Here is a 20,469-nt window from a genome sequence, read left to right as displayed (position 1 = left end):
AGCTTCAGGGTGCTGGACTTGGGGTGAAACCCTCCATGCATGGTCAGGAGCTTCTTTGTCTTGATATCAGTGACTTCTATCTCCTCCTGACTGTGGAGCTGACTGTGACAGGATCAGCTGACTGTGACAGGATCAGCTGACTGTGACAGGATCAGCTGACTGTGACAGGGAGATGGCGCCTTTGCTCGGCTTGACTTCTACCTGCCTATGTTGTATTGTATTTTATGCTTTTATATCAGCCCTGATGTTTAATATATGGAGCTATGCTGCTGTGATTTACAACCGTTCTTCCTTGCTCCACATCAAAGAGTCTATAGAACGTCTTTATGATGACTGGGACAGTTATAGAAAAACTTTCCCCCCACCATTTGTGCACTCTTCCACTCCACTGGATTACTTCTTCCTACCTGCAAAATGTGCCCTAAGCAATTCCAAGAAGAAATTGAGGAAAAGAGGCTGTAGGGCCGGCATCCAGGTACACATCAGACGAGCCTACAGATCGGAGATTTCCCGACTTGTCTGGAGGCGTCCCCAGTTTCTGCAGAACAGCAGTGGGGACAGAGCATCTCCTTGGTAGATTCCACACTTGATGGTGACTTGTGCTATGGGCTTGAAGTTGGCCTCTAGTGTTGTACGCCACATCCCCATTGAGTTCCTGATGAAGGCTCTTAGGGTCCTGTTTATCTTGTATAGTTCTAGGCATTCCAGGATCCAAGTGGAATGCCTAGAACTATACAGGTGTGGGGCATTGAGTCATAGGCCTTCTTGTAATCATTCCAGGCAGTGCACAGGTTGGTCAGCTTAGTCTTGCAGTGTCAGCTAACTGCTCAGTCTACCAGTAGCTGGTGCTGGTGAGGCAGATTATTGGTCGGTAGTTGGAGGGGACTGGTCCCTTCTGGGGGTCCTTGAGGATCAGGACTGTCCGGCCTTTGGTTAGCCATTCAAGTTCAAGTTCAAATTTTATTCGCCACATGCAGTAGCAGGTTGCCCTGCAGTGGATTGAACCTGCCCCCCGACCATACACACACAACACAGACATCACATGGGGATACAAGTCAGAGAATGGTTGCATTATAGAAAAAAACACTGAAATGTACACTGCAATGGGAAAGTACAAGAGGAAAAAAAGAGACCTCTGCTCATGCTGGGCTATAGAGGACAGCATGAGAACAGGAAACAAAAAAAACTCCTCTGCACAGAAAGCACATAAATGTCCACAGTACAACATTATAGAGTACGTGACCAGCAACAGGGTTGGGTAGGGGATAAGGAGTAATCCCAGGCAACACAGCAGCCATCCTGCCACTGCGCCGACTCTCCAGCGCGGGCCCAGACCCGCCTCGTGTTCCCAGGAGGCAACAAGCATCGAAGGCATTGGAAGGGGAGGGGGGATGTGTGAGTGCTTATCAGTGTAAATGTATGTGTGTGCGTGTCCATAGTTCAGCTGAGACAGTGTCCTCCGCCCTATCAGGCTAAGTAAACAATCTACCAGCCAACCCAGGTGGCCTTGCATGGAACGGGAAGGAACAGACTCAACACAGTCGTTATCAGGGAGTTTTTGTTCAGCTCCAGCTTTGAGCCCACAGCTGGCGCCGAAGGGGTAGCCGCATTATAATGGTGATTTTTATTTTACAAACAACTCATGAGAATTTCAAGCTGTTTTTAACACTCCGACACCGACACTGGTCTCTCAATCTCCCGTTGGATAGCTGCGAGTTTCTCCATGATGTTATTTACCTTCAATTCCGTGGTCTTTTCACTCTTTTGCTCACAGAGCAGATTCTGAGACCTCACGACCGCAGCCAACTGATCCGCGATGTAATCCAGCTTCCGCCCAGAGGTGTTGTTCCGAGTGGATTCTTCCCTGATGTAATCCAATATACGCTCAGAGGTCTGATTCTGAGTATTCACTGCGGCCGTAAGTGCCTCCAAGCTCTTAACCATGCTGCATTCAGTAAGCCCTTTCTGAGAAGTCGCGCCTCGTCCCATCGTTTCAATCCCAGCGGGCAGCCTTGTGGGGGTTTGAACAGCCGGTTCCGCTTTCTTAATTCTCAGATAAGCCAGGGCCAAGCCAGCTCCGATCAGCAAGAACCCTGTTATCATGGTTCCGAATAGGTAGATATCTTCAGCGTCCTCGATCGACAGTCCCGCCAGGCACACGACCCTCCATTTCTGCCACCCGTCCATCGTGTACCCGGCAGGGAAAGTCCCTCCGGGGCACTCGGGCTCTCCCGAGCCCAGACTTCTTGTTGAGAAAGGGGTGTCTCTCGTCAACTAGCAGCTGGTGGTAGTTCAGACTCTGGTTGTCATGCCAAATATTGACATTTAAACTCAAATTGTAATTCAAATTGTACAAACCTTTTACCTGATATACTCTGTTTCCATTGATATTTTACATGCTTCAATAAACTGCTGCTCTTATTTCCCATTTTGCTAAAAAAGAAAAAGGGGGGGGGGGGGGGGGGGGCTCAAGACTCTTTATATTTAGATGAGTGAGAGAAATGTGTATGTTGATGTGCATATGTTTTATGCTTCTTTTTTTTTTGCTGTTTGGTTTAAAGGTGAGTGGCACCAATATGATGATGCGATCCGTCTCAAACTGAAGAATAAGCCTTGGAATTCTCTCCAAAAAACTGTGATAAAGTGGAGAAACCGAGCAGGCAGGGAAATGTTAAAAACAATCTTTGATCTTCTCAAAACGTGGAATGATCCAAATGTGGGAAATTTCTTTGTCCTGCTAGAACAGTTCATTGATACATACAGCTGTCCTCTACTTCATGATGGTACCGAAAAACTATGGGAATTACCTTATAGTACAGAACAGGTAAATATTCAATTCTGTAGTACAACAGATCATATTCATGTGTAGAACATTACTGTTCAAAAGTGAATGAAACAATCAAAACTGTTTTCCACTTAACACACTGTGTACTGACATCAATCATAACCGTTCACCTTTTCTAGGTGCAAGACCTCATCAACAAGTATCTGGAGGAAAACACCAACCCTATGTCTGGCAGTGGAATAGAAAAAACATCCTTCTTATCACATTTGCATGCTGGAGTTGTTCGTTTGATGATCTACAAAACATATCCAATGGACAGGATAACAGATCATCTTTCTAGTCTATGCAAACTTCTTTGCCTGCCCAAAATGCCACAGCACCATTTCTCCACTTTCTGGACAGAATTTGCAAATCCTTTGGACAAAAATAGGTAACTGAAATGTGCTTCAAGTTTGACATAAACCAAGTTAGTAATAATTAAAATGTACAACAGAAGAAAAAAAGACAATCAATTCAGGTTTAACGAACGTTTAAAACAATTATTTATTTGGAAAGAAGCACTTCATCAACAGTTAGGAAACCCACTGGCTTTTGTGTTATGATTTCACTTCTGGAGAAGTGGCCCTTGTTTTAGGGCTCATGGCGTAGCTTTCAGGCAACATAAATGTGCACCAAGAGCTATTTTGTGTTTCCTAATTCACATACCATACAGCCTCCCCCCAAACAAACAAACAAACAACAAAAATCATTAACTCTGCAAATGGTTTTTTTTTTTTTTAATTTTCTTCACATAACTCTACAATACTTATCGTGACCTGAGAATTTGCTGTATAGTAGTGCTTCTCTCTGAGCTGAAAGAAACGGCAAGATGAAGAAGGATAACTTTCTTAGCAGCACCTTTTATTTTTACTACACTTCAAAATACCACGTCCTTGTTCTGATGCGTGACATGATTAAACCAACCAATTAGAAGCTAGAAGGTCTTAGCCTAAGATAAATGTAGGAAAACCACAGAGGTAGAGTCAACACTTTTTGAAATGCACACGTTTGCATGCGCTTTTATGCCATTTTAAACATGCAAATATGTAAATACTGGAACATGTAAACAATAAATATAAATCCAAATATACATGGAGTGAAGGTCTGTAAACACTTCAAATTACATCTTTGCAAATGAACTGAAATATGAATTCACTCCTACACATTATATTATTCTAAATTATTATTTCTTGGTTGTTTAGGACAGAATATCTTTGAATTACTCCTGTCCTACATGATGTGAACTTCTCATTGACTTCTCAGTCTGTCTAACCACTGTTTTTTTTTTTTTTTACTTGTATAGTGTTGCAGATGCTGTTGTGATGCTTTGCAATTATGCTAAACAACAACATATTAATGAATGGGTCTTGGTCATCCCTCTGATTCATCTCTTGAGAGGAGAAAGTAAACCATTTGAGCCAGTTACCCCAGTCTTGAATCCAGAGTTTGAATCCTGGACAGGCTTGAAGGAATGCTTGAGGAAAGACGGAACACGTTTCCAGGACAGTTATAAGTAAGTACATGAAATGCTTTTTTCGTTCAGAATTTTAACATTAAGTTAAACTTCCCTGATCAGCATAATAAGTTCAGGTTTTTTTTAAGCAATCTGGTCAGTATCATGACGAACCATGCATACCTAGCTGACATTGACCGTCTTCTCGTGCACTCTTGGATGTCTCTGCTGCGTGTAAATGACCTAATGAGCTTAATATTCACTGTTCGTGTGGAGCTGCTAGACATTCTTCATTACTTGAAGTTCAGCATCAAATCTGAATTATCTAACTCCATCTACAAGGTATGTATCCATAAAGCAGCAATAAATATTTATCAACAAATTATCAAATAACAAAATGAAAGGTATTTTCACATTGCATCAAAGTGACATACATGGCCTGGTAAATGGCCTGTATTTGTATAGCGCTTTACTAGTCCCTAAGGCCCCCAAAGCGCTTCACACATCCAGTCACCCATCCATTCACACACTGGTGATGGCAAGCTACATTGTAGCCACAGCCACTCTGGGGCAGACTGAGAGAGGCGAGGACACTGGCCCTCTGACCACCACCAGTAGGCAACAGGTGAAGTGTCTTGCCCAAGGACACAACGACCAAGACTGTCCAAGCCGGGGCTCGAACCAGCAACCTTCCGATTACAAGGCAAACTCCCAACTCTTGAGTCACAATCGCCCCATATCTATTGAGAGTTGCGAGAGGAGCATGCTTTTCATCAGCTTTATTGAAGGTTTTTTTCAAGCTTAGTGTTACTATTTTGTTTACTGCTCTAGTAGTATTGTTTTTGCCTGTAGATGTTTTAACTCAAAACTCAAGTAAATATTGGGCTCACATTTTTCAACTTTCATTCACAACTGCCCCTAGGTTGAAAATAAATGAATAAAAGCCTCTTTCTTACTGTTACATACCATTCCCTGGACACCCTAATCAGTTTTGGAAGCAGTAGTTGGCATAAATCTAGACATACATACCTACTGCTGCTTCTGGACCTCCACCCATGCTCCTCTCTCTTTTTAAGCCAAGCACATAATACACAAATGTTGGGTCGGTCTGGAGAATTTATAACATTTTTATCATTTTTATGTAATGTGGGGCTTTCCTATGGACTTTTGGTTGGTATCACTTTCCATTAAATGACACTACAATAAATATTAGGGATTGTTTAGATCTTTGTAAGTGAGCAACCTTACAAATTCAGCAGGTCCTCAAATACTTATTTCCCTAAAAATACTGACTATTTGCATCTCACTACCTCCCACCTTCATGGGATTGCAAGATAATGCACTCTCAGTCCCAAGTCTGGATAAAGAGCTCGGCACATCTGTTCTTAAACCAAACATGATGATCCATCTGCTTTCATGCCTCTTTATGAAATAAGGGAGCAGCCAAAAGTATCTAGCTCAGTGCCTATGCAGACTTACGTGAGCTGCAGAAATCTTGATAAGCTGTAATATCTAATGCCAGCTTGTTTTCAGACTTGTTCAGTTAAAATATGCCCAAAATACAGATCTGTTTTTGTTTGCCAAAAACAATTTGCATACCCAAGCTTTAAAATCTTCTGTAATACCAATAACAGGCTTTGGAAGATTTGGCATGTGATCTCATCAGAAGAGAAAACAGTTTCAAACAAAGGTAAAGTGTAAAACTCTAATGCTTTATCTTTTAAGAAGTATCTCTGAATTTCTGTATTAATATTATGATTTCATTCGTACAGTTTTGATGACAAAAATGGAGAGTGCTGCCTGAAGACTGCCGTAATGGTTCTTCATTGTGCCTGCAACTGTATAAAAGATCCAAACTGCTATGATGTTCCTCTTCTTTTCCTCGATCTCATTTGTGTGATTGACAAAGCGTATGGCCACACTGATTCCCAGGTGAGCTTTACCTGTTACCTGGCTGAACGGGACATGCTTTTAAGTTCCCTTACTAAGTCATAGTATAGGTTGAAAATGTTTGCACTGATTTACAGAAATTACTATAATTTTAGCTTTAATCTTTTTTATTTTTTCTTGTGTGTACAAAAATGTGCAAAAGTCTTTAAACAACCTTCATTTCTTTATATTTTGCTTCCAAGGAGCCAGTCTGTCTTGTAATTTTTAAAGTGGTCTTAAGTAATTGTTTTCCAGCTTTCTGAAGGTCTTTTAAAGTTTGGAGGTTGACTGCTTTTTCACTCATTTTCAGTCCAGTCCTTTAACCTTACCAATTTCAAAGGAATTGTGTTTGTTTGTTAAGCCATCCCTCCGCCCTCCCTGTTAAAATTGGTCACCCATCCAGTTCATATGGACTGCTGCCAACCATGCTCGCAGGACAGCCACTACAAACATATGATTTAAAGAATATGATGCTTGATATTAAACAGAATATAAAGTATTTAAACTGAGCTCGATCTTCTACATTTTTCGAATAATACAGTTTTATGTGTAGTGAGGTGTTTTCATTGTGCTTTATTGCTTCTTTTCCCAAAAGGAATAGTTTGAAAAATTCCTCCACCATTTATCACTGTCAACTAATTATAAATCTTTTTTTTTTAGTAAAATAGTAGAGATTTATGTAACTATAGAAGTTATAAAATTTTACAATTCCTAAGCCATGAAGGAGTGCAGAAAGGTGAAGACTTCTGTGTAGACTGCCTGATTTGACACAAGCAGCTCAAACACAAGGATTTCACTACATGTTGTACTGTGTATGTGACAAATAAAATTTGAATGAAAAAAAAAACATCACTCCACCTCCAATGGGCACTGATACATTTGTACTCACTGTACAACAACGCACTAGTGCTCAGAGAGGTGAATCCCGGGAAGGCCAATGGCACTGACGGTGTACCTCGGTTCATACTCAGGACAAACTCTCTGCTGTCTTCAGTCTTTCTCTTGCACAAGCCATAATTCCACCGTCTCTTCAGTCATCTGTTATCATTTCTTTGCCATTTTCCATCAACAAATATTTACAAGCAGCCTGGTAGATTGTAGACCTGTGGCCTTCACTCTGATTGTTGTGAAGTGCCTTTAGAGAGTGGTGGTCAAACACATAAAAGCCAGTTTCCCTTTTGTCTTTGATCTTACCAGTACACGTACAAAACCAATAGGATGTCATGTCCGTCATTCACCATTTTGCATCAAGCGATTTGGAGCACAGGGACTTGCTTGTAGGCTGCAAGCTTTCAATAATTTACTTCTTCGGAGTTTTCTTACAAGTGGGTGGTGCAAAAAGCGTGAGTGGTGAGTGGTGCTCAGCAAACAGCCTGATAGTGAACACCACTAAAACCATAGAACATCAGAGTAAAGTTGAGCCCCCACCTTCTTCAAATCCAACAAAAGAAGTGTCAAACGTTTCTGCTGGTTTGTGCTGCAAAAACTTTCGTTTGTGCATTTTAAAGATATTAATAAAAGTTTCTAGATGTCACCCACCCAACCCCCAAAATACACACACACACTCACGCATTAAAAGTAGGTTAAAAGTAATCTGTTTATGAATAGTCTATAATTAGATAAAGTGTTAGCTGATATGCTAAAGGTTGTGGATTACTAACTACAAGTTTTGATAACATTTCGTTACTCCACATAGTGTGGCAACAGCGGGGTATAAGCTAAAAAGCTAATGATTGCTAAGATACTAAAGGTAGCATGCGGGCTATCACTAGTATGTTAACTAACATTAACCAAATAGTATGTAAACTGTAGCTTTTAAGTCAAAGTTAGCTAAAATGCTAACGTTAACTAAATTAATTACATTAGCATGTGGGCTATCACTAGCAAGTTGTATAAAATTAACATACTCCATTCTGGAGCTGGAATCCGCTACAGTGTTTCAGCAAATCCGACACTCAAAGGCTCCAAACAGCCTTTAGAACTGTGAATATTAAGTAACTGTCAATGTTACCTGAAAGGGCCAAGATGTACTAGATTTCATGATCAACAGCCATCATCAAAACTTCAGTTCACTACTTCAAAGCAGTGTATCAAAGTAAGTAAGTTTATGTCCACTTAAGGATGCTGAATTACAGTTGATTATAGCAGTACTACATCACATTTTTAAATTTTGCTTAACAGATGACAAAGAAATTAGTGGTGGACAAAATTCAAACAAAGTCCTCTGTGCTTCAAAAGAAGCACTCATAAAAAATGGATACATTTCAACTCCAAGGGATGACATATGGGAAAATCCATGCAAACAACTTCGGTGGGACTGCAACACTATACAAGTAAAAAAAAGAAAAAAAAAATCAGTGGTTAGACAGACTGAAAAGTCAATGAGAAGTTCACATCATGTATGACAGGAGTAATTCAAAGATATTCCGTCCTAAACAACAGAAATAATCATTTCATGTTCAGGTTTTTACCACATTCAGGGTTTTGTTCTTTTCTTTTGTGTTTAGCATTTAATTTCTCCCAGTTTAGTTCTAGTCAGTTTTTCCCCAGTTTGTATCTGCTTTTTGTTTTTGTACCTTTTTTATTAGCCATATTAAAGGGCTCGCTTTTTGTTAATATTCAAGTTTAATCTCACGTTCCTTCGTGTCTGCATTTTGGGTCCACTCCTCACATTTATACATTCAGCTTCATAGCCTGACAGTTACATAATGATCTGACCAGTCATATACCCAGCAGACTCAGCGCTCACTGAGTGTTTGAAGGTATGGCGTTATTTTTGTGCCACTATTCTCAGCGCACGTAAAAAAAAACTTGAGCGCACGTAAAAACAATTTGCAGGTGCAAGTGTTGCATTTTGAGGAGAAATTTATTTTGAGCGAAGAAAAGCTAAATTTGAGTGAACAAAATTCATTGATGCGTGCAAAAAATGTATTTCAGTGTTTGCTATTATCCATACACACACACAATAGCAGCCCCTCTCACTCAGGTTTTGCATTTGCACTGACCGGGTGGTCTCTTGGGTTCAACATAATATATAAGGCTGAACTGACAGAAAATCGGCCACTACACCACCAGGTATTATAGGAAAAACCATAAAGCCTTTGAACTAAAACAAACGCTATTGTGACAGTGATGTACACTGTCTTGTTGGTATAAATGTATGATTTTTATACAGTATATCACCTTCATGTTTCCCTCTCACCACATATCCAAACCGATATCATGACCAGCAGCTTTTACAGCTGTGGCTCCAGCAAATGTCACCTGATACTAGAAAGTAATATTAAATACATTCTAACAACAGCTTATCAAGCTTGAACGTGCTGCAGTTGTTTAGCACAACATCTGCTGGTTTCCTCTTTCTGGCGCAAAGTAGGCGATAAACAAACAAGAGAGACGATCAGCTGATCATTGATCAGTTTCATGATTGAAGTAGCAACAGGAGAGGGAGGGGAAGGGAATGAGAGAAGAAACAGCTGTGCAACAAAAACACAGAATAACTTCAGCTTTGTGTCTTTTTTTTCATTGTAGCTGAAGTCCGGGACGAATCGCGTTCCTTTTCCCCTTAATACGGATGTATTGTAATTGGTCCAGCCCAGAGTTGATCATGACCAATTGGCTAATCCACCACCTTTCATTGTTTATACTGTTACAAATCACAAACAAACATAAAAATTTAAAATCACCATCGGCCCAACGGACAAATGCCCAATGGCCAGTCCAGCTATGCAGGAAAATATCTTAAAAGTTTATTTTGTGACCCAGAAAAAGTAATATTTCAAACTCCGCCACTCGGTGTTCCTCCGCCACTGCCTCGTTTGAGTTTTGGACGAAATGGATTCTGGGATATTGCATTTCGTCATTTCAAGCTGATTGGAGACCAAAACAGCCAATCAGATTTTTTGCATCCAAGTCTGTGATTGGCTGGTTTTGTGGCACAAATATAACGTTGTACAGAAAGAGTTGAGCACGCACAGGCAGAAATGTTGACAGCGCAAGCAACACATTGCGAGCAAGCGCAAATGCAAAACCTGAGCGAGAGGGGCTGCTATTGTGTGTGTGTGTGTGTATGGATAATAGCAAACACTGAAATACATTTTTTGCACGCATCAATGAATTTTGTTCATTCAAATTTAGCTTTTCTTTGCTCAAAATGCAACACTTGCACCTGCAAGTGGCACAAAAATAACGCCATATGTGTCACAATACGGCTGTGTGCAGGCAAGAGTAGGACCCAAACGCAAACTCGCAGAGACAAAAAGTAAACTCAAAAAACTTTAAAAGCTTTATTGCTGGCGTGGAGTGGGACACGAAAAACAATACAAAACTAAACTGGGAAGACTAAAGCACAAGGAGCCACAGGGAAAAATCACACAGCTATGAGGGAGGACGCAACACTGACAAAGAGAAACATGGGGCTTAAATACACTGAGGGATAATGAGGGGGAATGAGCCACAGGAGGAGAGCACAGCTGGGAGTAATTAGGCAGGACGAGACAAGGGAAGCAAAACTAGAAACATTAACATAGGACAGACTGTGAAAGTAAAACAGGAAACACACTGACGGAACTCAAGACATGTAAACTTAACAGACTGGGGAGACAGAACATGGGGACCTGAAACATGGAACAGAAAGGCACAGTAGACACAACATGAACATAACCACACCACAGGGGAAGAGTAAAACAAAATGCAGGAACACAGGACCTCTTTCAAAATAAAATGGGAAACATAATGAAATGCAAACATGACAACATAAGAAACACAGACATGAAGCACATGAAGGACAAGGGAGACTTAACAGGGGTTGGATACACAAGGGGAATCTAATAAACAAATGAACTTAGATAACCTAATGAACAAAATAAACTCAAACTTAAAACGCTGGGTCAAAAGACCCAGGATCATGACAATATGAAGGGGATAGCTCAGATCCAAGCGATCCTCAACCGCGTCCTCACAGCACCCGTTGTGAAGAGCAAAGCCGTAATGGTTAACGTCGCTGAGGCTATTATGAAGAAGGATCCCCACCTCCTCCAGCTCCCAGACTCGCCTGCCACAATCAACGCCTTTACAAGGATAAAGGAGACGCTGCGGGCCCAGGAACTGGCGTGTCATGTAATGGCTTCCAGCACCTCCCAGTTTCAGCAGCAGCCAGTGTCCCCTTCACCGTCTCGCAGTCCTGAGGCGGTAAGAGTTGGCTTCCTGCGGCTCTCACCAGTGTCATGCTCACCAGCCTCGTCACTACCCTCCAAACCTCCAGTCGTCAGCTGGCCACTAGTGATGTGCGGATCGATCTTGAAATATCGATTCCTCCGATGCCAATCATTTATGTTCTAGAATCGATTCTCACATTAAAATATCGATATTTTAGCAATTTAGGGTAAATTTGTAGTTTATCACTAACAAGAACACAGTGGAAAGAAACTATAACATTCGGATTGTCTATGTGACTTAGTGGTCACCTCTGCTCGGTGGCACCCAGCTTAGCTGAGGAGAGGTAACTGAGGGGATTGTTGTCAGTGTAAACCACACACTTCTGCCCCAGCAGGTACTCACGGAACTTTTCTGCCATGGCCCATTTGAGCGCAAGAAACTCCAACTTCATGGAGCTGTAATTGTCCATATTGCGCTCATGGGGCCGAAGACCTCGACTGGCATAAGCCACTGGCCTAACAACACCTTCTATGTCTTGGGAGAGAACTGCACCCAAACCACTATGGCTGGCGTCAATCTCCAAGATAAATGGGCGTGCGAAGTCAGCATACGCCAGCACAGGGGCAGACACAAGCTTTGCTTTCAGGGCCTCAAAGCTCTCCTCACACTGAGGTGTCCAAATAGCACTCAAACTCTGTCCCGAGCCCTTCTTTGCCTTGGTGCCAGCCAATTTAGCCACCACTTGATGCAGGGGAGCCGCCAACATGGCAAACCCCTCCACAAAGCGCCGGTAATAGCTGGCAAAATCCAAAAAGGATCTCAACTCTGACACGGAGCGAGGACACTGCCATTTGGCTACTGCGTCGACCTTGGCTGGATCGGTGGAGACACCCTCGCAAGAGATTACATGGCCCAAGTAGTTAACCTTCTGCTAGAAAAAGGCACACTTTTCTAGCTTAGCCTTGAGCCCCTCTTGCTGCAGCCTTGCCATCACCATCTCTAGCCGTTGCAGGTGCTGAGAGACAGACGAGGAGAACATAATGTCGTCTAGGTACAGCAGTAGCGACTGGCACTGCTGATCCCCGAACATCCTCTGCATTAGGCGCTGGAAGGTACCAGGAGCATTGCACAGCCCGAACGGCATACGATTCCACTCGAACAGGCCAAACGGCGTGCAAAAAGCGGTCTTGGGCTTATCCTGCTCAGAAACTGGCACCTGGTTGTACCCGCTGGCCAGGTCGATGGTAGAAAACCAGCGTGTGCCAGCAAGGGCATCCAGACTTTCCTTGATGCGAGGTAAGGGGAAGGCGTCCTTCCTTGTTTTGCTATTCAGCAAACGATAGTCAACGCACAGACAAAGGCTTCCATCCTTCTTGCGGACCAACACGATGGGAGAGGCATAAGGACTGCTACTCTCCCTAATTACCAGGGCCTCCAATAGCTGATTGATATGGGCCCTGACAGCCTCATAATCAGAAGGAGGAATTCACCTGTACCTCTGCCAGACGGGTGCGTCATCAAGCAGAGGTATGTCGTGCGAAATGAGGTTTGTGCAGCCCAAGTCTCCCTCATGAGTGGAGAAAACAGAGCGGTACTTCTGCAAAAGTAACCGTACCTCATGTTGCTCTGACTCAGCGAGAGCTGACAGGTCAATCGCATCCACCATGTCTTGAGCAGGGCTGCTGGTTGTATGGCAGGAAACTGTGACGGGAGAAGAGTGTTCCTCGCTAACACCAGCAGGGACGCTAACAACAGTAGCTTGGCTTATCACTCCCAAACAGGTCCGCGGGTGGAGAACAGCTTCAGCTGTCCCCACATTGGTGACTGGGATGTAGGCAATGCCCTTATCCACCTGGACCAAACATGGAGAGGCCAGCAACCCAACTGGCAACCCGGACTCAGAAGGCTCAAAAAGCACAGCCTGACCTGACAACTGCTGAGAACAGGTGGTAGCCACCAGCTGCATGACGCCACCAGGTATCCGCACGGCCCGCGGGCCCTGTACCTTGACGGTACCGACAGGGTCCTCTGGGTCTTGGGCTGCAGACTGGTGACACTGATGTAAGGCCTCCAAAACTGGTCTCGGTGCCTGTGACACAGAAGGAGAATTAAACAAGGAGCCACCGAAAGCCCCAAACAGCTCTTGATAACAGCGGTGGATTACATTCATTCCTAAAATACCAGGGACAGAGGGCGTGGCACCAGGAGGGTCCTTCACTATAAGGATCCCACAAGAGGGCATTTCCTTGCCACACAGGAGTACACTGAGCTCCAAATAGCCAATGTAAGGAATGGCCAGCCCATTGGCGGCCCGAAGCTCAGTGTATGTGACCATACTTGCCATCGGCGGGGTTCTAAAAGAAATAATAAAATGACAACGCCACCTAGGGGAATTCCACCCCCAGGAAATATATGTTCAAGAAAAATAGATAAAAAGAATAAAAAGAGGCCGCAAGGATGCACACTGAGGCAGGTTGGCTCCAATATTAAAACAGTTTTATTTATAGTAAAAGAAATAAAGAATAAAATATTAGGAGAACAAAATGTAGCGTCTTTGTTGACAGTGTCCTAAAAGTACAATAAAACAATGATGTAACTTGGACTTACCAGCAGCCGTGGACCCAAAAGAAAATCACACAAAAAGAAAATCACTGCAGCCCACCCGGTGCTGTACAAAAGAAAGTGTGAAAACAACCCACCACCTGAGGTCCCAGGGCCACTGGCACGTCCTCCGTTCACTGAAATAAAACACAGAAAAATACGTTAAAGGAATAAAAAGACACTGAGCGTCTGGCTCGCTACAGATCATAAAAAATACGAAAACACACTTTAATAAAAGAAATCGCACATGCACACACACACACACCACACTGGAAGGCTTATGCCCCACGGGTCAAACTACCACTCGTGCTGGTAGTAGTTGTCCAAGCCTCGATCGCAAGCTGGTCTGGCTCCCCACAGGCTGAGACCAGCAACGGAGGCGATTTAAAATTCCCGGCACAACACTCGGGCAGAGGATTGCTTCAGCCCGATCACAGAATAAAATAGAATAAAACCAGGCGAACCAGGAAAAGGTAGGCCTACTTAATAAAAGCAGTCTCACGACAAGATAAAACAGGATAAGACAAGATAGACAAGACAAGACAAGACAGCAGGCTCCACCGAGGAGGAGCCCTCACAACAGCGGCTAGGCAGGCGTCTTGATTCTCCAATTAAGGCTGGGCGAGTTGCCACGGAGAGGTGAGGGCAGCGATCAAACCCTAAAACAACAGATAAATGTAACCTTAGCCTCTTGTAGCTGTGAATGCTAATAAAAATAGTTTTCACAGCTTACCCCAGGACCGGAGGCGCTATACTCTCACTGGTGGGGATAACACGAGCACCTCTCTCCGCAACGCCGAAATAAAACAGAAACTGCCGCGCTACAACAGGCCGCAAAAACTATATTAATACAAATTCCGGTACTTGGAGGGAATCGGAGGTTAAGCGAGAGCATACCTGTAGCTGTCATATGATCTACTCTTGCTGATCAGTCCGCCACAGTGTGCCAGCATTTACTGCTGCTTTGCGCCGAATGCACGGGAGGAATGATCCAGAAAAACACCGGCTTAGCTTTATACGGGCTGACGCCACCCTGCAATCAATATGCAGGTGGGTTCCCAATTAGCCTAGTTGCGCAGTGAAGAGAACGAGCGCAGGAGAGAGAGAGCGCAGGAGAGAGAGTGAGAGAGAGAAAAAGAAAGGCGAGTAGCCCATCCGGCCACATCTACATTCGAAGGAACTACTTCCTCTTCCGCCTTTCATAGTCATGTGCGAAATATGGCTGTATAAATGTCTCGCAGCCCCTTGGCGTGTGCACTCACAACAATGGCTGAGCGTAATTGTGCGGATGTATTTTACCTCCACAAACAGCTGAGACGTGGTTTGCGATACATGTGGCAAAAAAGTGAGGTGTTGTGGCCATACTTGCCAACCTTGAGACCTCAGAATTAGGGAGACATTCAAAAGGGCTGTTGGGGGGGGGGGGATAAATACATTTTACAGTGTTTATTTATCGGATAAAATACATTAAATGTCACCGTTATTATTGGCCGGCCCGGAAACAGCGGGGGTGTCCAAATTCAGAGGCTGCTTCCACCTGAGGACCCGACCACGGTCTAAAGAAAGCCGGGTAGTACGTCACAGGCTCCCTCGGTGGAGTGAAACACTGCCGTCTGCTACTTGCTATCTAAAATATAACCGGGCGCTGGCATAAACTCTCGACCGTCTCACACTTTGTTTAATTAGTTTTCTGTTTGACGTTTATTCGGCTGTGTGAAAACCCCAGAGGGATTAATAAAGTTAAATTTAATTTAATCTAATCTAATAACTTTAATCTCAGCCAAACCGATTTAGTCACGAACAAATAAAACACTGAAAAAGCCAAACAATAACATTTTCAAGTTAGCAAAGTGACTTATATATCATGTTAACCCGAGTAGTGAAAGACCGCGGGGGTTTGAAAACGATGTGTCGGTCGGCTCAGATATTTGAAGTTTACACAGCTACATTCTCACCTGAAAATATGTTAAAAGTTTTTTTGCGACCCAGAAAGAGAAATAAGAGTAATATTAAAACTAAGTAGCTGCCGTCATTGTTGGAGACTGGAATTGGCTGGGCCACGCTATGAATTCTGCGATATGGTTTTTCAGTTTTGTTGTCCGGGTGGAAAATCAGGAGAAATTCGGGAGAATGGTGGCTCTGGGAGATTTTCGGGAGGGGCACTGAAATTCGTGATTCTCCTGGGAAAAATCAGGAGGGTTGGCATGTATGGTTGTGGCAACATCACTAACCTTGTCAAACACCAAATCATATCACAAAATATGACGAGCGTATGTTGAGGTGAACTGAAGAGGAGGAGAGGGACAGGTGCTGCTAGGGCGAGACAGACGTCTCTCACGGAGTCCTTTACTGCTGCAGGCTGGCAAGGTGTTCAAATAGCGCACAACTTCAGTTTTTTTTTTTTTATTTCTATGTGATGAACTCTGCATTATTAAGTGATAAGAACAAGTAATCCGATGTCCTGTAATCATTATGATGCTATAATTTGAGATACAATAAATAAAATACGTTTTTGTACAAAGTATCGGTATCAGATCAGTATCGTCGATACCACCCTGAATTTTACTTGCTATCGGATCAGAAAGGAAATCAGTGGTATCGCACATCACTACTGGCCACAGCAACAGGTCCACTCTCACTTGCCGTGCTCGGATTATGCCCCCCATCCTCGTTTTGGGCTAGACTGCGGGAGGAGGATAAGGAGTTCTCCGCCACATCGCCTTCTGCTCCAGCGGTGCCTGCTTCCCCTGCCTCGTCTTACAGGAGAAAGTGACGTTCGTATTGTCACCACTCCTCGCCACGGTATTTTCACTTAAACAAGCAGCTGTTTTTTATGTGCATTAAAGTTATATAAAAATTTAACAGTGCAAGTGCAAATTCTTTGCTGACAGTGGAAATTGGCCGACATATCCTCAGCATAACCATGTATAATATCCACAAAACTTAAAAAGAGTTTATACACACACAGTACGGTAATATTATGTTGAAGCACAGTAGGTATCACTCCACGAGGCTCCTGCATACGATAGCCGTAATGCTCCAACAATCCATCAAGCGGTGCGGGTTTGTAGCTTAGCAAAGTCGTACTAAAACATTTGACAGATTTTCGAGTGCCGTGTACCACATAAAATCGTAGATTTTCAGCAAAATCAAATGATTGATTTTAAGTGTGCCGTATTTTCAAAAAACAAACAAACACGGTAATAACGACGGCCCGCTAGCATGCTCTACCAAAAACAATGCTTTGATGTGTATCTGATGGACGAAAGCTAAACCAGTTCCACACCAGTGAAGTTTCAGCATTTTTACAAACCAATTCTGGTTCATCCATTTCATTCAACGATCCGCTTTCTCCCTTTTCATTCTCCATCGCCGCCATGCTTTTTTTTTTAACAATATTTTTATTGTTCAAAAACAAAAAAAAAAAGGACAGCCGCCGTGCTAGCCATCATCTGGGACAGCTCCTCCCTTCCCTGGCTCTGTTGTGGGCCCATTGTGCCGCATTCTGGGTTTCAGCACCAGTGTGGCGTGAATAAGGCACAGCGGGACCACAGATTCAGTGTTAGAGCCATTTATTTACATCGGCTGCAGCTCCCAAGCTGCCAGCCGTACATCACACCACAATAACACTCTCAACCCTGTTTCCCCGTGATTTAACACCACGGGCGTGATCTGCAGATGCCGTGCAGGACCACAGACCACGCCCCACCACATGGGGGCAAAAAGGAAGAGATCACATTTAATCGGTTATAACACGGGGTGAGAAATATAAGTCCCGACATGTGTGGTATCTACAGAAACCTCTGAATCTCAGGTAAAATGTCATATAAACCATTTCTACAACCACCAAACACAACGAAAACAAGCCACGATTAAACGAGCAGTTACGTAAATGCGCACAAGTCCGCTAAACAAACAAAACCGAACAAGAAATTCTTCAAACGTAATGCAACCGGCTAAAGAAAGGCTAGTTATCTTCCAGAGGTATTACTGACTCGAAACACCAAGTTTCACCACGCTCTGACCAGAATTCACTGAATGAGACGCAAAAGAAGACAACAAAAACACATACGCAAATACGCTAAGACAGAAATTGGCTTACCGTCCCAATTTTCTCCGTTATTTTCACCGGTAGCCGGTAGCCACATGATTATCAGCAGTTACCATGCCTAACTAGCCGCATCACAGCCATTTTCCGTCACCAATATTCATTTTAGACCCACCTACACACACGTGACTGGAGAGACGTCACATGCAGTAATTTGGGCCCACGTGGGTTTTGGCCTTGCAACGTCTGATTGGTTGAAGTGACATGAACGTGGCATCGTTACTGTGATCCTAATGGCTCAAACGATTAAAATGAGGTGTCAAACATGCAAATTGACCAAAAGAAAGCAACCCCCCCGCAAAAAAAAAAACAAAAAAACTGTCCATTATGCTAATAGGGTCCAAGCATTCACCTGTTGCCTACTGGTGGTGGTCAGAGGGCCCGGTGGTGCTAGTGTCACAGTGGGAAATGTTAGATCTCTCCCTAATAAGATCGAGGAATTGGTGGCGCTGACCAGACTCCAAAAGGAGTACCGGGAGGTTAGCATGATGCGCTACAGAGAGCCGTGGCTAACACACCTCTCTTGCCTCTGTCAGTGCGCCCCAGGGTGGCTGTGGCTACAATGTAGCTTGCCATCACCAGTGTGTGAATGTGTGCGTGAATGGGTGGATGACTGGATGTGTATTTATATTTAACATATTCATGCCGTGCACCCCCATTAGAGCATGCTCTAATGGGCTTACTGGTGGTTCCTAGAGTGTTTAAAAGTAGAACGGGAGGCAGAGCCCTCAGTGAGTAAAAAAGATACACTGAAAGCTATGTGTTTGTACACCACTCTACATTTAATCATTAGTTATTATTAATCTCTGGGTCTCTTCCACCTCCTATCTTTGTCCCTTCTTCCTCCCCTAAACCCCTTTCTGAGCCTGGTTCTGCCAGAGGTTTCTTCCCGTTAAAAGGGAGTTTTTCCTTCCCACTGTGGCTAAAGCACTTTCTCAAAGGGGGCCATATAATTGTTGGGGATTTCTCTGTTTTCTTTGTATTTTTGTATGGTCTTTACCTTACAATATTTAGCGCCTTGAACTGAATTCCTGTTTTGGGGTGTTGTCTCATTGTTGCCCTTCGAGTTCTGAAACTGATTAACAACCCCCTCTGCTGCATAATTGACCAAGATTAATAGACATTGATTAAATGTATTAGACTGATTGATTTGAATAAAATGCTCTGATTAAAAAGTCCTCCTCTAATTCTTTGGACCAGTGCAACTGTTGTATGTGTATAAGAGCTTTTGTTCTTTCTTTGATAAAACACAGTTAATTTTAAAGTGCCTTTATAATTAATTACTTGATTTCATAAAGATAAATGTAATATCGTTACAAATGATTACAGACAAGACTGAGGATTCATGAAGAGTCCATTGGGGAAACATTCACCACAATGAGAGAGTGGCAGAGACAGACCTTCAAAAACAAACTCCTCCTTCTTAACGAACGCCCTACATTTTCAGCACCAAATGAAATGATGGTAAGCAGAAATGAATGGTAAGGTTGCTTTCAGTGACAATGTAATTACTGTTGTCCTCATCAGTGGATTGCACATGTTATGTAACATTTCATCTGTTATACATTACATCTCTCTAAAACATCAAGGAATTTCTGTTTTTCTGTCTGTTCTTTGCTTATTTTGGCAATTATTGACTCTCCTTCAAACTACTGGTTAATAATTGCTCTGTGCTAATTAATATGTGCACACTGCACTTATTATGTGCACGATCAGCCTAACATTTTAGATCTTCTCCCTGTTGCTAGTTAACATCAACAGCACTGTGAAATAATCTGTGGCATTATGTTTGACTTGGCAAATAATGTCAAACTAAAATCGCTCATAATCAGTGTTGGGCAAGTTACTTTGAAAAAGTAATTAATTACAGTTACTAGTTACTTCTTCAAAAAAGTAACTGAGTTAGTAACTGAGTTACAATATTCTAAAAGTAATTAATTACTTGAAAAGTAACTATTGCGTTACTTTAAAAAAAACAAAAAACTCTGGGGTCCAGGGTATAATTGCCCATTTTTAACTACTTTTGATTTTCCGTCTACATTTCACCTTTAAAAACTATTTACTTTGCCTTGTTTGGGATCATCCTTTTCAGCACAACCTCATGTGTCTGAATTTACAGTTATTTTTTCATTTTGACATACTGTATTAACACAATTGATCTATAATCAGACAAAAAACATAAAATCCGAGTAGAAAAAGTAATATTTTTTACTGTAACAACCACAAACATGTTTATTGAATCATGTTTAATAACTTTAAATGTAAATATATATTGTCAATTTTAAAATCGTATGCACAAGTTTTGCAAACAACAAAGTTATTTGCAGCCATTTTCCTTTTACCCCTTTTTAAAATAACAATTTCTAACTATTTACAGAACAATTAGCTGTTCTGCAT

At 42.6% G+C, this 20,469-nt stretch overlaps 1 protein-coding gene across 1 annotated transcript in view; it reads left to right on the top strand.

The window, feature by feature from the left end:
• LOC146372454 (E3 ubiquitin-protein ligase rnf213-alpha-like) overlaps positions 1-20,469 on the top strand; it is a 117,660-nt gene that overhangs the window by 10,635 nt on the left and 86,556 nt on the right. The window contains exons 7-14 of the mRNA XM_084953316.1: positions 1,775-1,918; positions 2,562-2,824; positions 2,965-3,215; positions 4,128-4,337; positions 4,427-4,619; positions 5,912-5,967; positions 6,050-6,209; positions 19,402-19,536. Coding sequence (XP_084809442.1) covers positions 1,775-1,918; positions 2,562-2,824; positions 2,965-3,215; positions 4,128-4,337; positions 4,427-4,619; positions 5,912-5,967; positions 6,050-6,209; positions 19,402-19,536 — 1,412 coding nt within the window. The remainder of the gene's footprint in view (positions 1-1,774; positions 1,919-2,561; positions 2,825-2,964; positions 3,216-4,127; positions 4,338-4,426; positions 4,620-5,911; positions 5,968-6,049; positions 6,210-19,401; positions 19,537-20,469) is intronic.

Source organism: Perissodus microlepis, chromosome 15 (genome assembly GCF_051167445.1).
Source record: "Perissodus microlepis isolate ML-2025 ecotype Zambia chromosome 15, ASM5116744v1, whole genome shotgun sequence".
Taxonomy (NCBI): Eukaryota; Metazoa; Chordata; class Actinopteri; order Cichliformes; family Cichlidae; genus Perissodus; species Perissodus microlepis.
This window is presented reverse-complemented; position numbering and strand designations above follow the sequence as displayed.